General features: G+C 34.1%; 2 protein-coding genes across 2 annotated transcripts; one reads left to right on the top strand and one right to left on the bottom strand.

The window, feature by feature from the left end:
* The first annotated feature begins 254 nt into the window (after positions 1 to 254).
* On the top strand, positions 255 to 12,721 carry LOC8260411 (pyruvate kinase 1, cytosolic). Its single transcript, XM_002529115.3, has 16 exons — positions 255 to 384; positions 1,548 to 1,644; positions 1,742 to 1,839; positions 2,012 to 2,167; positions 2,441 to 2,518; positions 2,612 to 2,740; positions 2,907 to 2,987; positions 3,180 to 3,248; positions 3,374 to 3,463; positions 10,615 to 10,759; positions 10,856 to 10,944; positions 11,543 to 11,638; positions 11,735 to 11,802; positions 11,905 to 12,004; positions 12,129 to 12,185; positions 12,298 to 12,721. The coding sequence occupies exons 1-16, from the start codon at positions 316 to 318 to the stop codon at positions 12,448 to 12,450; spliced, it is 1,575 nt and encodes a 524-aa protein (XP_002529161.2). The 5' UTR covers positions 255 to 315; the 3' UTR covers positions 12,451 to 12,721.
* Positions 12,722 to 12,746: 25 nt separating this feature from the next.
* Positions 12,747 to 16,897, bottom strand: LOC8260410 (tubulin-folding cofactor B). The gene is made up of 8 exons (XM_002529114.4): positions 16,618 to 16,897; positions 16,388 to 16,539; positions 16,135 to 16,253; positions 15,891 to 15,952; positions 15,720 to 15,761; positions 15,215 to 15,348; positions 14,394 to 14,463; positions 12,747 to 13,098 (listed from the first exon to the last, which is right to left on the bottom strand). The coding sequence occupies exons 1-8, from the start codon at positions 16,720 to 16,722 to the stop codon at positions 13,051 to 13,053; spliced, it is 732 nt and encodes a 243-aa protein (XP_002529160.1). The 5' UTR covers positions 16,723 to 16,897; the 3' UTR covers positions 12,747 to 13,050.
* Positions 16,898 to 17,410: the final 513 nt, after the last annotated feature.

Below are 17,410 nucleotides of genomic sequence, written 5' to 3' on the forward strand. Positions count from 1 at the left end.
AAACATCCAATTATAGCCATAAATGTTTGAAAATATGGTGGGAAAAGTGATGTTCTTGAAACAATATAGCTCAAAAATAAACATTGGCAACAAAGGTACTAAAAGTTTAAAAATAAAAGAAACCCTTAATCAACTAGTAATGGTAAAGAAAGGGGACCTCTTCAGCAAAAGAATGGGGGGGTCCTTTTTGGAAATTTTAGTTGGCTCCCCACCTCACCTAATTCTCAAGTCTTGACCACTTGCACTATAAGTAGGTCTTGCATGCAGCATTCACTCACTCTATCCTCTCTCTCTCTCTCTCTCTTAATATAAACAATGCAAGGAGGACATATGGTTGTTGAAGAGCCTCTTAGGCTCTCCTCGATTCTAACTCCCTCAAAACCAGTAAGATCTCTCTCTCTCTCTCTCTCTCTCTCTCCACCACTCTATCAAATAATACACTAATGTGCACATATACTTGTTATTATTATCAACTAGGACACCACTACAATACATAATTTATGGTGCTGAGCCCACATTCTCACTTATTTATACATGTTTATCTATGTATATATACATATGTTCCGACACACACACAAATGCAAGTGTTAGGTAAGACTGATTACTAGTGTAAAAAAAGAAGAAGAAAACCATACCTTAAAAAAAAAAAAAAAAGACACGTAAAAGGCTTTCTATCCACTACTCTATCTAGTAGCCATATTTCAATACGGCCCGAAATTAAATTGTATTATCTCAATTGATACTAAAATTGGCTTAATGGGTATTAGAGTTGTCTCCAGCAATGTGCTAAAGCAATTGATCTCATTTAAAAAACTAATGATTCAAAATGTACTACTTTCTTTTATTAAATATATTAAGATGTACTAAGTAAAGGCCAAATAATTGTCTCATCACAGATCTAAATGTCAAGCAATTTTTCAGTTTTATGGTACTAAATTTTTCTTCAAGTAATCTTACTCCAGTAATTAAGCTTTTTTATCGTCGGTTTCGTTCCAAAGGGAAGCAATAAATGATTCTTCTTCCTATCTCAGTCACCATATCTTTTGATACTATTGAAAATGCAGAAAAATAAGAAGTAATGCAGTTGTCACTAAGAAAATCCTTCTTAGTTTTACTTAATGAAGCAACTGAAAACTTTAGTTTGAAGGGGCATTTGGAAATCTTAGTTTTAGAATTAGTTTAAAATGCAATTGCAGATGGATAGCAGTATGTTCAGAGCAAAAATTATATATAGGAAAGCTTCAAAGCTTCATCATTTCTATTGATGGATGGAACCTTCATGTATAGTAGCCATATTCAACAGTTCCATATCTTTTAGAAGCACCTTAAGAGACAGATGAACTGCTTGCAGTATGATCATTCTTTCCATTCAAACAACCCTCCAAGGATCTAATGCAAACTACTTAAACTACTAACAAAACTTCGCCTTCATTATTGTCCCTCCTGGTTCATCGCTTAGGTTGGATCACAGAATGATGCTTATTGATCAATGATTAATAGAGAACAAGAATACTTGTCCTGAGATGCTGCTATTTTGGAACATGCAGAGCTATTTACCTTCACTAACCAAAATAGTTGGAACACTTGGACCCAAGTCACGTTCTGTTGAAACCATTGAGGCTTGTCTTAATGCAGGAATGTCAGGTGATTGTTGTGCTTTTCCATTATTCATTTTCCTAATTTCGCTCAAAATCTTACACTATGGTCAATGGTTTTTCCCTTTTCCCTTCTATGCTATCAGTTGCACGGTTTGACTTTTCATGGTTGGATGTGGACTATCACCAAGAAACTCTCAACAATTTAAGGCAAGCTATGAGAAATGCTAAGAAACTATGTGCTGTAAGTAGAAGATTACACATTTCTGACCTTAACGTTCTCTACCTGTAATTGAAGTCGATAAATGTACTAAATTACAAATTGGACAATTTTTCATCCTGGGATTACTGAAGCAGAATGATTATTGCCATGGACTGAATTTTTGCAACTTTTCTCTGCAATCATTCCTGTTCAGGTAATGGTGGACACAGTTGGCCCTGAACTTCCAATATGTAACCAAACTGTGAAACAAATTGAGCTAAAGGCTGATAACCGTGTGACAATTACTTCAGATGTTTCCAAAGAACCATCCGCAGAGATCTTGCCTGTTAACTTTTCTGGACTTTCGCAGGTATATGTTCGATGACAGGAATATGTTATTTGGAACATTTTTTTTCCTGAAATAAGTTTTCTACTTGAAGGAAATAGGTTGATGTTTTCCTCATCTTTACAATTTCTACTGTACTGTATGTTGACATATTAGCTTGAAGGTAAATGTATATGCATATGTAGAGGCTGCCATCTATCCAAACATAGAGCATTTGCATCATTCATTAGTCTCATTTTCTTGATTTCTTTCTTGCTTCCAGTTATTCTTTTTTATTACTTTCTTTTTGAATTACAGATTCTTAAGAAGGGTGACACAGTTTTTCTTGGACAGTATCTCTTCACAGGAAGTGAAAACACCTCTGTATGGCTCGAGGTGAAAATTCCATTTGAAACCATCTCACTGCTTGTTTAAATCTCTATGTCTGATGGTCAGGTTCATCTGCTAATTTCTTTGCTTGATATTCAGGTTCTAGAGACAAATGGTAAAGATGTCGTTTGCCTTGTAAAAAACACTGCCACTCTTACAGGATTTGTATTAATGCATATTTCACAAGTTCTTTCCAGTTTGCCAACTTTAACAGATAATGATAAAAAGGTACATTTAATTCCTGGCAAACTTTTATTCTCCTCTGCCTTCTATACCTATCCATTTGTCAGAGCAGTTAAGGGTAATGCATCCAAGCTTGACTGAGGTTTTACTTTAGTGCCATGGCCTGCCTTCTGAATTCTTTTTCTTTGTCCCTTATTTCTTGATATGACAGGTTATTTCAGAATGGGGTTCTTGTAACAATGTTGATATTATATCTCTATCTTATACTCGCAATGTTGAAGATGTGAGAGAGGTTAGTCCATAATTTTTACACACTGGATTTTTGTTTTTGTTGTTACTGCTGTTTGAACCGAGACTCATTGCTTTCTCATCAAGAAGTTTGCTGTAGTTGAAAAGAAAGACAGTGTTGTTTCTTTGCGAAATAGTTTGTTCTGTTAATTTCATGGAAAGATAAGCTAATCATGCATAATTGTTCTTTTTGCAGCTTAGAGCTTTCATTAAAACACATAGTCTTCATGAAACTCAAGTATTTGCCAAAATTGAAACTGTGGAGGTGAGCTAATGAAGTAATCACATATTGTATAATGGTATTTTATGGCTATTGTATATATAACTTTTGTCACTATTATTTGTAGTTGTTTCTTCTGTAATGCTTTAATTGGTGGCATATGGCATCAGGGTTTGAAGCACTTTGATGAGATACTTCAGGAAGCAGATGGCATTATCCTCGGACGTGGAAATTTAGGAATAGATCTTCCTCCAGAAAAGGTTAGTAACTTTTTCCATAATTGCAGAAAATCTTGTCAGCATTTGTGCTTTATTTTCATTGGCATAATCTTCCACTGTGAATTGTTTTGTTTAGTGAGTAATGATAGCATTGGTTATGACTTAATGGACGAAGATGAGAGTTGTACTGAAAGAATTGAAAAAGAAAACTGGATTCTAATGATGATTACTCAGGATGTTCCAAGAACCGACATCTACTTTCTTAACAACTTAGACTGTGAATGGATTGAGAATAATGTAAAAAGAAGAAAAGGAAATATTAGGAGAATTAGTTCTAATCGTGTTTGGCTAATAAAATTTCTTAAGAGGAGAAGAGTTTGGGATGTAAACCGTTGAAATTAATTATACTTCAATTTAGGGTGTAAGAAGTTTCACCTCACAAAAAGAAACTAAAATCTAATTAATTATCATTTTTATATCTATTATTGTAATAAAAAATAATAATTCCTCATTCCTTTTAATGATTGTATTTATGTAACCAAACACAATAGGATAATTATTTTTTCTTCTCTTTCCTTCAACTCCTTTCCTTTCCTTTAAATTACTTTCCCTTTCCCTTCTCTCTTCATTACTATGCACACTGTTAATACGGGATAATAACATAAATGATGACTAAATTTTATATTTAGTTTCATTTTAGTTATAAAATTTTAATTTGTTTCATTTCAATCATTCAATTTTGATTTTGGTTGCAATTTAGTCACCTTACCAATAAAAAATTGACAGGTCATATTTTTTTTTCTTAATTATTTTTACTACATGTTGATTTTTTATTTGCAAAGTGACTAAATTGAAACAAGATTAAAGTTGGATAACTGAAATGAAACAAATTAAAGTTTTGTGCCTAAAATGAAACTAAATGCAAAGTTCAGTGACCATTTATATTATTATCCCGCATTAATACAGATTAAGCTTTTATTAACTAGATCATTTCAAGATGATAAGAGAGAATAAAAATTTCTGATGTTATTTTTACCACATGTTTGATCTTTTGTTTGCGAAGTGACTAAATTGAAACAAAATTAAAGTTGGATGACTGAAATGAAATAAATTAAAATTTTGTGATTAAAATGAAACTAAATGCAAAGTTCAGTAACCATTTATATTATTATCCCGCATTAATACAGATTAAGCTTTTATTAACTAGATCATTTCAAGATAATAAAGAAAGAATAATTTTTTTTGATGTTTTATTGATGCGAAGTTACACCTATAATATATATATAAGTTGGCACAGTCTAGATTAGAAAGAATCTAAGTTAGGAAGAAAATTAAGAATCCTAATTAAGTATATATAATCCCTATAATTAAGGAATTATTTACTTCTATTCTATTATGTAACTCTCCTCCTCAAGCTTATGCATAAATTTCAATGATGCCTAGCTTGTTACAAATGTAGTTGACACGTGCTCCATTGAGAGCTTTCATAAAGATATCTTCTAGTTGTTCTCTAGCTTTCATGTGCCCTGTAGAGATCATATTTTGCTGCATCTCTTTAAAAATGAAAAGGCGGTCAATCTAAATATGCTTAACGTTCATGAAACACAAGATTCGAAGTGATACGAAGAGCAACTTAATTATCACACCACAATTTTGCTGGAATTGAATCTTGAATCCAATTTAGTCAATAGTTGATATATCCATGGGTGTCAGACTTGGCCCAGCCCAGCCGGTTGAACCGAGAACTGGCACTATGTCCGAGTTGAACAACCTATATAACCCATTTTAAATAAACCTGCCAAAAACCTGCCGACCCAATTGAGTAGACCGATGACCCGACGACCTAGTCATAGGTCACACGAGTTTGGTGAATTTGATTTAAAAAAAAATTAATTAACACAATATACTTTTATTAATCAAATAGTGTCGTTTTGACAAGACATATAAACACTAAAAAAACCCTAATTATATCTTGTATTAGCTTTTTCTTTATTCAATTTCTAAATTTTGCATTTCAAAAAAATTTATTATCTTCTCTTCAATCAATTAATGTATTGAGAAATATTGACTAAATTTTTGAGTCGAAAAGATTAAAAATTTAGCCAAAGCTAGTAATATTAATATACAATTTATGCAAAGATTAAAATTATAAGTAAAAGGAGTTTGTGATCACTTACTTGAGTATCTTTTAATAACTAAGTTTGTGATTGAAATTTTTCTATGGGAAATGGATATTAATATTTGTTAAATATTATATTTTATTAGATTTAATTATTAGGTAATATTAAAAATTATATTGTCTAAAGTGTCTTTAAACAATACATACCTTTATGCAGCATCATATATAAATATTTATACATATATTTTTAGTTACCGGCTCAACCCCAGTTGGACCTCTGACCCTTGACTTTTGCATTATTTGGGTCAATGTCCAAGCCAGGTCTAAATGATATATCTATATTATCTCACCCACGGATTGCGCTATAATTCTATATTTTGATTTTATACTAGATATGGACACGACATTCTACTTCTACTCTTCTAAGAAATCAAATTTCCTCTTATAAATATGCAATGGCCAGTAGTTGATCTCCAATTAATCTTAGAACATGCCCACTCTGCGTACGGAAAATATTAAATATTAGTGTTTCCAGGATTTTTATGCAGTATTCCTCGTCTAAGAGCGTCCTTTAAGTAACATAAGATTTGTTCCAAAGCTGTCTAATGACTAACTGTGGAGTAGACATGAAATGGCTTACAACACTAATAGAGTAAGCAATATTTAGGCGAGTTACAATCAAATAGTTCAATTTGCCAACCAATCTCCTATATTTCTCAGGATCTTCAAATAAGTCTTCATTTGTTGTAAGTTGAAGATTAGGAAGCATTGACTCACTTCGTGTTTGGCCCTTAACTTTCCATTCTTAGTTAACAAGTCTAGCACACACTTCCTCTGAGACAGGAAAATGCACTTATTGCTTCTTATTACCTTAATTCCCAAAAAGTACTTCACCACCCCTAAATCTTTTGTTTGAAACTAACGGTAAACAAATGATTTTAAAGATAAGATTATCATTGTATCACTAATAGTAATTACAACATCATCTATGTACACAAACAAGAAGAATAATGGCAATGCAGATTGTCTATAGAAAACTGAGTGATCATACTTGCTCTTATGCATGCCAAATTGTTCAACTAGCTAATTAAATTTTCTAAACCAGGCCTGAGGGCTCTGTTTCAATCCATATAAGGATCTATGAAGATGAAAAATCTTCCCACAACCCCCTGAGCAACAAACCCAAGTGGTCGCTCTATATACACCTCTTTCACAAAATCACCCTATAAGAAAAGCATTCTTGATATCTAACTGGTGCAAAGACCAATCATGAGTAGCTTCCATAGAAATGAATAAACAAACTGAGATTTGGCAACAAGGGTGAAAGTATCTAAGTAGTCCACATCATAAGTGTGAGCATAACCTTTAACAATAAGATGAGTTTTTAGACGTGCTACTAATCTATCAAAATTGAACTTTACTGCAAATACCCATTTACATCCAACATCCTTTTATCTTGCAGGAAAGCTCACTAAATTTGAAGTACCATTAGCATATAAAGCATTCATCTCTTGTATTATAGATAAATGCCATCTAGTATGAGATAATTAGGCTTCAGTAACAATCTTAAGAGTACAGACAGAATTAAGAGATGCAATGAAAGGACAAGAAAAAGAAGGCAAGTGATCATACGAAACAAAAGAGGAAATATGATAATTGCATTTATAAGCACCTTTATGAAGGGCAATTAGTAAATCAAGATCAGTGATCTCTAGATTTGATGAATGAAACCAATGTTGGACATGGATCAGATGAATCTCGTCGTCTGGAATAGTCCTGGTGAAGAGGTGGTTTTGGCAAGGGTGGTGGTGGGGAGCGAGGTTGGAGGTTATGGTGGTGTAGGAGTCGTATTAGTGGATTGACATGTGATCTCATAAACTAGTAGGTCATCGTGCTCCCCTTTAGTAATAAGTGCAAAAGTAGAAAAGAAGGGGAGATGTTCTAAAAAAGAATATCAGCTGACAAAAGATACCTTTTAAGACTAGAACGAAACACCGATACCTTTTTCGCAAACAAAAATAATCCAGAAAAACGTATTTTAAAGACTTAAGATCTAATTTAGTTACCCGAGGACGAACATCATAGACAAAGCATGTATTGCAAAGAATTCTAAGTTCAATGAGAAACACATATTATTAGGAAAAAGCACATTATCAGGGGTCTCACCACGTGGAATATAAGATGGCATGCAATTAATATAAAAAACATGTAGAGACCATATCAGTCCAAAATGGTTTTGGGACATGCATTTAGAATAGGAGAGTTCTAACTATTTTAAAAAGATGTCTATTTTTTCTTTTTAGCTACACTATTTTGAGATAGTGTATCAACACGAGGATTAGTTAAGGATGTCATTCTGAAGCATAAATATTTGGAAAGAAATGGAAAATTATTTGTGGCATTATCACTTTTCAGTACATGTACAAAAATATTAAACTTTGATTTAATTTCAGCATAAAATGCATTAAAATATGAAAAATTTAAAAAATAATTTTTCATTAAATAAAATCAAGTTATTCTAGAAAAATCATTCACAAAAGTCATAAAATATTTAAAACAAGTATTAAAAAAAAAAAGATACGAAATCCAAAAATCTGAATGAATTATCTCAAATGGAAAGCTAATTCATTTATAGTTTCGAGAAACTAATAAAAAACGACAATATTTTAAAGAGGATGCATTGTAAAATTGAGGGCACAACTTCTTCAAAAGAGACAAAGATGGGACATTATGAATATCTCAACTGACAATGTGCTTCAAAATGCTACAAGACACTGGAGCAAGCAACAAACTTGGGTACCTTGCTATCAAGACAGTAAAGACCACTTAATTCATATCCTCTACCCATAATTTACTTTGTCATAAGATCCTCAAATACATAGTAATAAAAGAATAATGAGATACAACAATTGAGGATACGAGTAAATTTGCCACGGATATCAAATTGAAAGAAATTATAATAAATTTAGTAAAGTAGATAACAAAACTAATGGAGTTAGGTGAACAATGCCAGAACCAAGAACTGAAGCGGCAGAGCCATCAGCTAGAATAACAGTACAAGGAAAAGTGTGTGATTAAAAAGCGGAGAAGATACTAGAATTACTTGTATGTGTTCCATGGCATCATAATCAATCACTCATTGGGAGGAGAAAAAAAGGAGACACGTGTTTGATTTATCTGAATTGGCGATAGCCGTAATAGACTAGGTTGAGTTCTTCAATGCTTCTTGGGACTGAGTAAACTTAGCAACTCTACTGCAGAAACTGTAATAGTCTGTTCAGAGGTTGGGTTAGGAGAAGTTGCAACATGAGCAGAGGAAGAAGTCCTAGATTTATTTAGCAGCTTACGGCACGTGCGTTTAGTGTGACCCTTCTCATGACAGTAATAACATTCGACTTTTCTTACATCCTGATTTCGGCAACCTATCCCTGCATCTTAATTCCTACTCTCTCGATTGCCTGTACCTCTTCCTCTGTTATTATTTCTAGAATTTGACTTTCCATTCTCAGGCCCACTGGTATGACTAACAAAAGCACTGGAGGGAACAAGGGCACTAGTATGTGTGTGAAGAACTATGGTAAAGGCTTCATGCAGAGAGGAAACCTCAGCCCTGGAAAGAATATAGGATTTGGCAACCTCATACTGGGAATTAAGAACTGCTAAAAAATTCATAACTGCCATCTGCTCACGTTGAGTCTGTTGCACCTTAACATCAGTACTGAAGGGTAACAAGTCATTTAATCCTTCATAGGCCCTTATGCAGTGATTGCTCTTTTTGTTCAGCACGACAAAATTCCTTACAAACCTGATAAATATATGAGAGATTTCGTTTCCCAGAATACACAAATTCTAAATACTCCATCAATTCTTTGACATATTTATAATGATTGATCAAACTAATTATTTCTGTTTCAATAGAATTCTTGATACTTGGGAACAGGCGGGCATCATTTCTAAGCCACTCTTTACGAGTGTTATCTGTCGGTGGATTCTCTACCAAGTGATTATCTTTAGAAATACTGCGTAAATAAATTCTAATAGTCTTGTACCAATCTAGGAAATTAGAACCGGTTAATTTATGGTCGGTAATCTTGAACGTTACAGGAATGACATCCGTAACAAGTAGGTTCTTTTGCTCTTCAGTCATAGTAACAGACCCATAAAATTCCAAATATCAATTTGGAACTCCCAAATCCAAATATGTGCTGCAATATCTACTGGAATTTCAGTGACAGAGACCAAAAAAAATGGGACACAAGAAACTGGTTAATAAGGCGTGTAGAACACCGGAGGATTGGATGAGAAGGGGCGACGCTGGAGAGCTTGACCGGAGAAGAAGCTGGAGTCCCACGCGAAGACAGAAAACTGAATCGGTGCGTGAGGCTCACGCGTCGGTCGTCTGGTGGCCGGACTTCAGGGGATCGCCTGTCGGCAGGTGGTACTGCTCTTGGTGCCGGCTTTGATGCCAGATGATCACGTTCAAGGGTGATCTGAGGAAGCACAGCAGCCACTCACTAGGCAGCCGAGAAAGAAGGCCACTGGGTAGCAAAGAAGAAGATGAAAAAGAATTCTGAGGAGTTATGCTCTGATACCATGTAACAGTTCGGAGAGGAAAAGAATTTCTGACTAGGAAGAAAAATAAGAATCCTAATTAAGTATATACAATCCCCATAATTAAGGAATAATTTACTTCTATCCTATTCTGTAACAATGATTAGTCAGAATGTTCCCTTCCTAGAACCAACATCTATTTTCTTAACAACTTAATGCAGATTAAGCTTTTATTAACTGGACCATGAATTCAAGATGACAAAATCTCTTTTCTAAGAACTCAGTTTCTAAAGCTTCTTTATTTTGGCCTAATTGTATATTGCAGTCGAAATCATTATATGATTGAAGAGACCTACTTAACTGGCTTTCTTGAGAAGGATTAGGAGGATATCTTGTTCTCCAAACTGCACTTCTCTACTATCTTTATGTCTTATGTTTTCTCTATTATCTGAAAGTCAAGTAAATGTCAAAACCATGAGAAGATTTTTTTATCCGAGTAATTTTTGTGATCTCTCTACTTCAGGTTTTTTTGTTCCAGAAATCTGCTGTGTACAAGTGTAACATGGCAGGGAAACCTGTCATAATATCTCGAGTAGTCGATAGCATGACTGCAAATCTACGACCAACTCGTGCAGAAGCAACTGATGTTGCCAATGCTGTTCTCGATGGTATGGAAGTTGACAAGTTTAATATAGCTCTCTTAATTTCTTGGCCACTCAATGCTGTTGTTATTATTATAATTTGTCTCCTGCATAATTACTTAGGTGCTGATGGTATATTATTGGGTGCTGAGACACTTAGAGGTCTATATCCAATTGACACAATAAGAACTGTGGGAAGAATTTGTGCGGAGGTGAGTACAGGAGCTCTTTATCAGCAAATCATTATACATTCATGTAAAATATCATATATGTTTGGAAGCCCGAAATAGTGGAAATGGAGGTCAAATTAGTAGAAAGGCAGCAGGAAAGAAACACAGCAGTCATTTCTATGACTGCAAATGTTCTTGAAGTAATTGAACTTGTATATAAAACTACATGTTCTTGCTATAGTTTAGAAATATTCAGAATGGTGAATTGTCAAGGAAATGAAGAAATCCAAAAGATTACTTGTTTCTGTTAATTCCAGGAAGTTCCTGTTTGGTGCTTCTGTTTTGGTCCTACGCACAGATTTGGGTCATTGATTGAAGTTGGCACTTTGATAGTTGGCAGCTACAAATTGCAAACTGGAATTTTCAATTCAAACTTGTAAAAGCATCACAGTTTGTTATATAACACACTTTCAGTTTTCAAAGATCAAGTGCAGCCTAGTCACTTCCTGATCAATACCAGTTAGTGTTAGCCTTGGCCGTTAACATTGAAGTCTGAATGTTGTTTGAGGTCATTATATACTAATTCCTAATTTATCTAACTACTATGTACTCAGGTGTTTTTATTATTTGTATACTATAGGCTGAAATCGTGTGCAATCATTCTTTTCACTTTAAGAGAATCAGCAGGCATGTTGGAGAGCCTATGTCTCATGCTGAATCTGTCGCTTCATCAGCGGTATCTTTCTATCATAATCATATGAAAACTGAGTAGTTCTCAAACTCCTTTCTATTACTATGCAACGTTCGCTGATGATAAATATGTTCCTTGAAGGTACGTGCTGCTATTAAGGTCAAGGCTCCACTGATTGTTGTGTTCACATCCTCCGGCGCAGCACCCAGGTACTCTTTTACATTTCTTATACAGTTCTTGTAATCTGATAGAGGCTAACTAAATGAGAAATGGGAAATTAGCAGCTGACTCTTTCAAATTCATACTGTTAGGTTGATTGCAAAGTATAGGCCACCAGTACCTGTGTTTGCTGTTGTCATTCCTCGTCTTAGATCGAATTCGTTGAAATGGAGTTTTACTGGCTCAGCAGAGGTACATGAAGCTCTTTTTACCATTTTGGTGGTAGAACTCATCAGAGATTTCTTGCATTTTTTGCTGCTAAGCTTACAGTTTCTTTTGTAAGCATGTTTTGTGATCATTGAATTCTCATGTTCAGGCTCGTCAATTGCTCGGTGTGAGAGGAGTTTACCCTATTTTGGCTAGTCCCCTTGTGGTAAGCCTTTGTAACAATCCTTGTTCAGAAATTCTCGACTGAAGATTGAGCTTACTAGCAAGTTCTTTCTTCTTTTTGCTGATAAATCTTGTGTTTTCTTTTCTATGAGCAGGCAACTTCAGGTGCTTCAAGTGAAGTATCAACACTAAAAGTTGCTCTAGATCATGGGAAATCTGTGGGATTACTCAAGCCTAATGACCAAATAGTTGTTTTTGAAAAGATAGGGGACTCATCAGTAGTAAGGATTATGCAGCTTCCTTCCTAGCATTATTAACCCATTATCTTCTAGCCTAACATTCCCCATAAGGATTATGCAGCTTCCTTCCTAGCTTCCTTTCTACTACTTTTACCGCAACTTGTAATTTTTCATTACTCAAATAAATGGTTGTTAACTTGTTGTATTAAGGATTTCCAACAGACATAGAAATTAGGGTTATTTTTCTTTTTGGCTGCTTTTGATGTACTGCTTGCAGAGCAATTCTGTTACCTTGGGTACATAAAATATTTTTTAAAGGAGAAGCATAAGCTCTACAGTATATAGCCTAATGGCACACAGCAACATAATAGTGCACAAATTGAGAAACTTTATAAAAAACAAGAGGACACTTAGCTCCTGCCCTTTTACAAGTGCAACTTAGTATTGGCTTGCTCGAACAAGCCAATAGATTTGCAACACCTCATCATCCTTTAAATTTTCGGATGACAAACACTTCAGTTTTAATTTTATGGCCCTGCATAGATCTCCACTATAAACATCAATCTTCACCTACCAAGCTACTGAAAGAAAAACTGCACTGGGAACATCAATTTAACACTCAAGTTATGGTTATACAGAGCATGCAAGGGGCATGATTGCATCTTCAGTTCATATTTCTTCGTCTTCGAAAGGATCTCTTTCTGGATAGTCACCAACCTGAAGAATAACATCCATTAAAAAATTAAGTACCAGTGTTCAGAAAAGAAAAATGATACAGGTCAGTAGTTGGGAATCTCTAGGATGTTCTCAACAGGAACTTTTATTAGTTTCAACGATATTGAAAATTATTTACATTGTGTAATATGCTATTAATGGCAGTAGTTGATCTCAGAATTTGTCTTGATTACTAGGATACAAGGAATATTACCCAGAAAACATCATCCAAAAACAATTGAAATAAATGAAGATTGATGTCGCACGAAGTCATGGAGAGTAAAAGTATGATTTCTCATGCCTTCTAACAGTGGTGGAATCATTTACTATGCTTGTATGACTAGGTAAGGTATCTGAATAAAGAAAATATAAGATTCATCCAACTTGTCACAGCTCTAAAGCTCAGAAACATGCATTTGATTGAACTCCCCCACCCACCCCCACACAATAAAAATTGTCATATAGGAAAAGAAGATGCACTAAGAGATTGGGATAAATTCCTAAAACTGGCTACAGAATATGAAAGAGTAAGCTCAAAACTCAGTTTCTTACATTTATAGCAAAGCAAACAACAAAATTGGGCTCTTTCCTCAAAATTTAAATTACAGTCAAGAAAATTGGCTCAGATTTTTTATAATGGCCCCAAAAGTCTTGCATTACGCATTGTTATATGAGATAAAAAGAATCAACAAAGTTGCAGTTGCAACCTGCGAGGGAACCTATTTTAATGAACATAAATCCTAAATAAAATGTTAATGAGAGTCGGAAAGGAGGAGAATTATGACCCCAAAATTGCTAGATGCATCCCGAAATAGAATATTGACAATCTCTGGTACTTATGAGTTCCACTCTAACAGGGAAACTTCAAAGGTCATTAGTCCTCGAGGTGATCAGCTTTTTCATTTTGCAGCGTGCTCTGTGCACACTCTTATCTCCTAAAAGTCCTTGATGCAGTGCAAACAAAATGTTAACATGCTTGCTATTAGTAACAAAATATGCAGCGTCAAATTCTCCATATCCATGTTTCTAACAAGTATACTAGCAGGGCAGTCAACCAGCTAGAGACAGTAAGGCAAACCCACATCACTACAAACTTTAAGCTCATAGGAGCCTATTGCCTCACATCTTTGCAGCCTTCAACCTACTGGTTCATATTTTTAGCCTTGGAATACATACAAAACTACAGCATCTGAAGTCATTATGGTATCGGCTATAAAATACTCTAGATCTGAATTTCTTCATTAGCAATGCAAGGGTTCCATCATTCAGATATTGCAAGAACAGAGTTCCATACAAACCTTTATTTTGTCAGGCCTGATCATTCCACCATGAAGTGGGGGGCAATCAAAGTAGCGTACTCCTTTCACCCTGGCACATGATCAAGAAACAGTGAAATTGTAGAACATAATGATTCAAGAGTGAGAGATTTTAAAATGGGTGTTGGGTAAGTTCAAGCTATCATAAAGCAGCAATAACAAGCCCTACGTGTTAGATTCTCTGGAAGGACTTTGGTCAAGATAGTTCTCAAAGAAATTTAGAACAAGGCAAAAATATGAAGTTAATTCCGTTATCAGGACAGGATGTCTGCATACAAACATAGGCCCAGCATATCATGTTCAGTATATTATGGTTCCCATCCTCTATGATCTGCTATAACAGTGTCATTCTGAGAAAATAACACCTACAGCCCTGGGATTCACTCAGAAAATGTTACTCTGTTCAGATTGCAGCATCATCAAACCCAAAATTGAATTCTCAACATTGTTAAATTTCAATAGCATTCAGACAGCATTATATATTAATCTATTTCAAAAATTTTCATGACATGTGTGATTCATTTCTGGTTTAAGCATCTTCTCTGATTGTTTAATCTACACAAATAAACCTAAAGTTCATTTTTGTTAATTAAAAATTAATCAACTTACAACACTATTCTTCCTTAATACACCTATGATCAACAAACAACATCAATCTTATATAGGGCCTTCTTGCATGCTAACATGATATATAGAGGAGACCAAGAAAACTAAAGGAAAAGAAAAAGAGAATGTGCAAAACTTAAAATAATGAGAGAGAGAGAGAGAGAGAGAGAGAGAGAGAGAGAGATTAATGTACATACAAGCCATCATGTTTCCCCAATGGTTCATCATACTGAACTCCAACCCAAAAGCCTGGTGCAAGAGATTCTGCTCGACCAACAAATTTGACAATCCCTCTTTTCGCCCCAGGTTCAACCTCACATCTATCTCCCAACTAATTGTTCAAGAATAGGGAAATTGAAGGAGAAAAATGAAGGTAGGTGCCATGATAAAGTAGACGTGAGGAATGCCAATAACTAATATTTGATATAGGAACATATGTAAATGAATGAATTCACTCTTTGTACTTAAAAGAGGATAGAATATATAGGTCTAAAGACTTGAAACTTAATCATCAGTATTTGCAGTATCAAAAATTTCCTAGCATGTCAAATTTGCAGTCTATATAATGCTTAAATCAACAGCCAGAAGAGAAAAAATTTCAAGCATTGGGAATGTAATTTTAACTCTATGTAATGGGTAATTGAAGCTAACTGAACTTATCCATAAATTACTGTCTAAAACACCAACAGAACAAATACCAACCTTGATATTTGCACACAAGTCCTCCATGTAGTTTTCAGTTATCTGTGAAAGAGATGTTAGTATAGCATCATCATATTTGGATTTGGACACCCAGCATTTATTATGTACTAGTTAGTTACCAAATGAAAACAGTAGAAGCCCCTCAAAGCAAGAAAATAACCGAACGCGTACCTTAGGCTCGAAGGCAGATGGATTTTGAGAGACCAATTTTTCCTTAAATTTTCTAAAAGTGCCTGAAAAAGACAATTGGTAGCAAGTTGAACCTAAAATGCAATCACAATAATCTACAAAAATTCCTTACAGAAATGAATCATTTGAAAGAAATAAAATTGTGCCATTTCATGATAAAAGAAATACTGTAAATTCAAGAATATCAAACTTAAAACAAGTCTAGTTTGAATGAAAACCCACTCACCTCCACGTTTTTCGTAAGCCTCTTCAGAAATTGTGTATTTCTCAACCAATGAAGTATCTTCCAGCCACCCACCTGAGGTTACTGATGAAGGGTCAACATCTATTACATGTATCCGATACCTTTTGTTCCAGTCCCAATAAAACAAAAAAAAAAAAAAAAAAAAACAGCAGCAAAATCAATAAACAAAGAAACTAGCAAAAAGAATTGAAAAAAAAAAAAAAGATTAAAAGAATTTGGAAACAGAGAAACAGACCCATCAAGAGGAGAATAGAAACCAAGGGGTCTTGAATCATCACTTAAATCACAAATCTTGGAGTTGGTGTCATCATATAGCTGTAATGTCATTGAATTAACTGAAGTCCCGCATTTCCTCCATAGCTTTTCTTTCACAGATTCCACTGTAGACTAAGAAAACAAAAGAAATAAAATGAGAAATGGCAAGTATGAGAAGTAGTGAGTGAATAGAAACGAAAAATTATTAACCTCAAGGGAGAAGCGAACATCGGCAGAGAAGGTCTTGAGGTTGGAGTGAGTAATGCGCAATACCACTGACTCATCTCCTTCTATTTTCTGTAGCTTAGATCCCATTTATCTATCTACGAACAACCTCTGCTTTCTCAGTTTTTCACTGTTCAAAATCTCTAAAAATCAATTATAATTCAAAGGTTTACTCTCATGTACCGTGCAGCGACTCTATGGAATGTGAGACAGCAGAGAAAGAAGGAAACAGAAAGGGAATGTGTTAATTAGTGTCCGGGGGCTAATGTTAACAAAACAATAATAGGATTAATTATTGTAATGTTTTTATATTTTATCAAATTACATTAATAGATGCCGATATTTTTAATAATCAATTCTAATATTTTTAACTTAATAATAATAAAGAACATTATACTATATACTTTTTTAAATTATTTCTTTTTTATTGTATTTATTTTCTTTTTATACATTTTTACTTATGGGTGCATGTCCATATAAGTGATGTTAATTGTTATGCATGATTGATAAATAATTCCTCTACTAACTAGTTTATACATTTTAAGTTGATATATACACTTTTATTATTGAACTTTTGATTATTTAATTGTCTTTCACTATATACATATACTTTGGTTAAAATATTTATTTTTTTAAAAGAAAATTGAATAGTACAATTTGATAGCTCTCCTTAAGTAAATGTTTTAGCTTAGTATTAATAAATTTGATATTTGATTAAAAAATTTACATTCCATTCTTCATGTTTTCTTATAGAATCTGTGTTATTTAGTTCATTTTT

This window comes from Ricinus communis, chromosome 10 (assembly GCF_019578655.1).
Source record: "Ricinus communis isolate WT05 ecotype wild-type chromosome 10, ASM1957865v1, whole genome shotgun sequence".
Classification (NCBI taxonomy): domain Eukaryota; kingdom Viridiplantae; phylum Streptophyta; class Magnoliopsida; order Malpighiales; family Euphorbiaceae; genus Ricinus; species Ricinus communis.

What these genes read in the sequence shown, in the direction of transcription:
- LOC8260411 (XM_002529115.3), top strand. Translation starts at nt 316, where the DNA reads ATGCAAGGAGGACATATGGTTGTTGAAGAGCCTCTTAGGCTCTCCTCG. An exon ending in ACTTTTCTGGACTTTCGCAG is followed by an intron (nt 2,168 to 2,440) that starts GTATATGTTCGA and finishes TTTGAATTACAG; the next exon opens with ATTCTTAAGAAGGGTGACAC. An exon ending in ACACCTCTGTATGGCTCGAG is followed by an intron (nt 2,519 to 2,611) that starts GTGAAAATTCCA and finishes CTTGATATTCAG; the next exon opens with GTTCTAGAGACAAATGGTAA.
- LOC8260410 (XM_002529114.4), bottom strand. Translation starts at nt 16,722, where the DNA reads ATGGGATCTAAGCTACAGAAAATAGAAGGAGATGAGTCAGTGGTATTG. An exon ending in CATCTGCCTTCGAGCCTAAG is followed by an intron (nt 15,762 to 15,890) that starts GTACGCGTTCGG and finishes TCTCTTTCACAG; the next exon opens with ATAACTGAAAACTACATGGA. An exon ending in TCAGGCCTGACAAAATAAAG is followed by an intron (nt 13,099 to 14,393) that starts GTTTGTATGGAA and finishes GTTATTCTTCAG; the next exon opens with GTTGGTGACTATCCAGAAAG.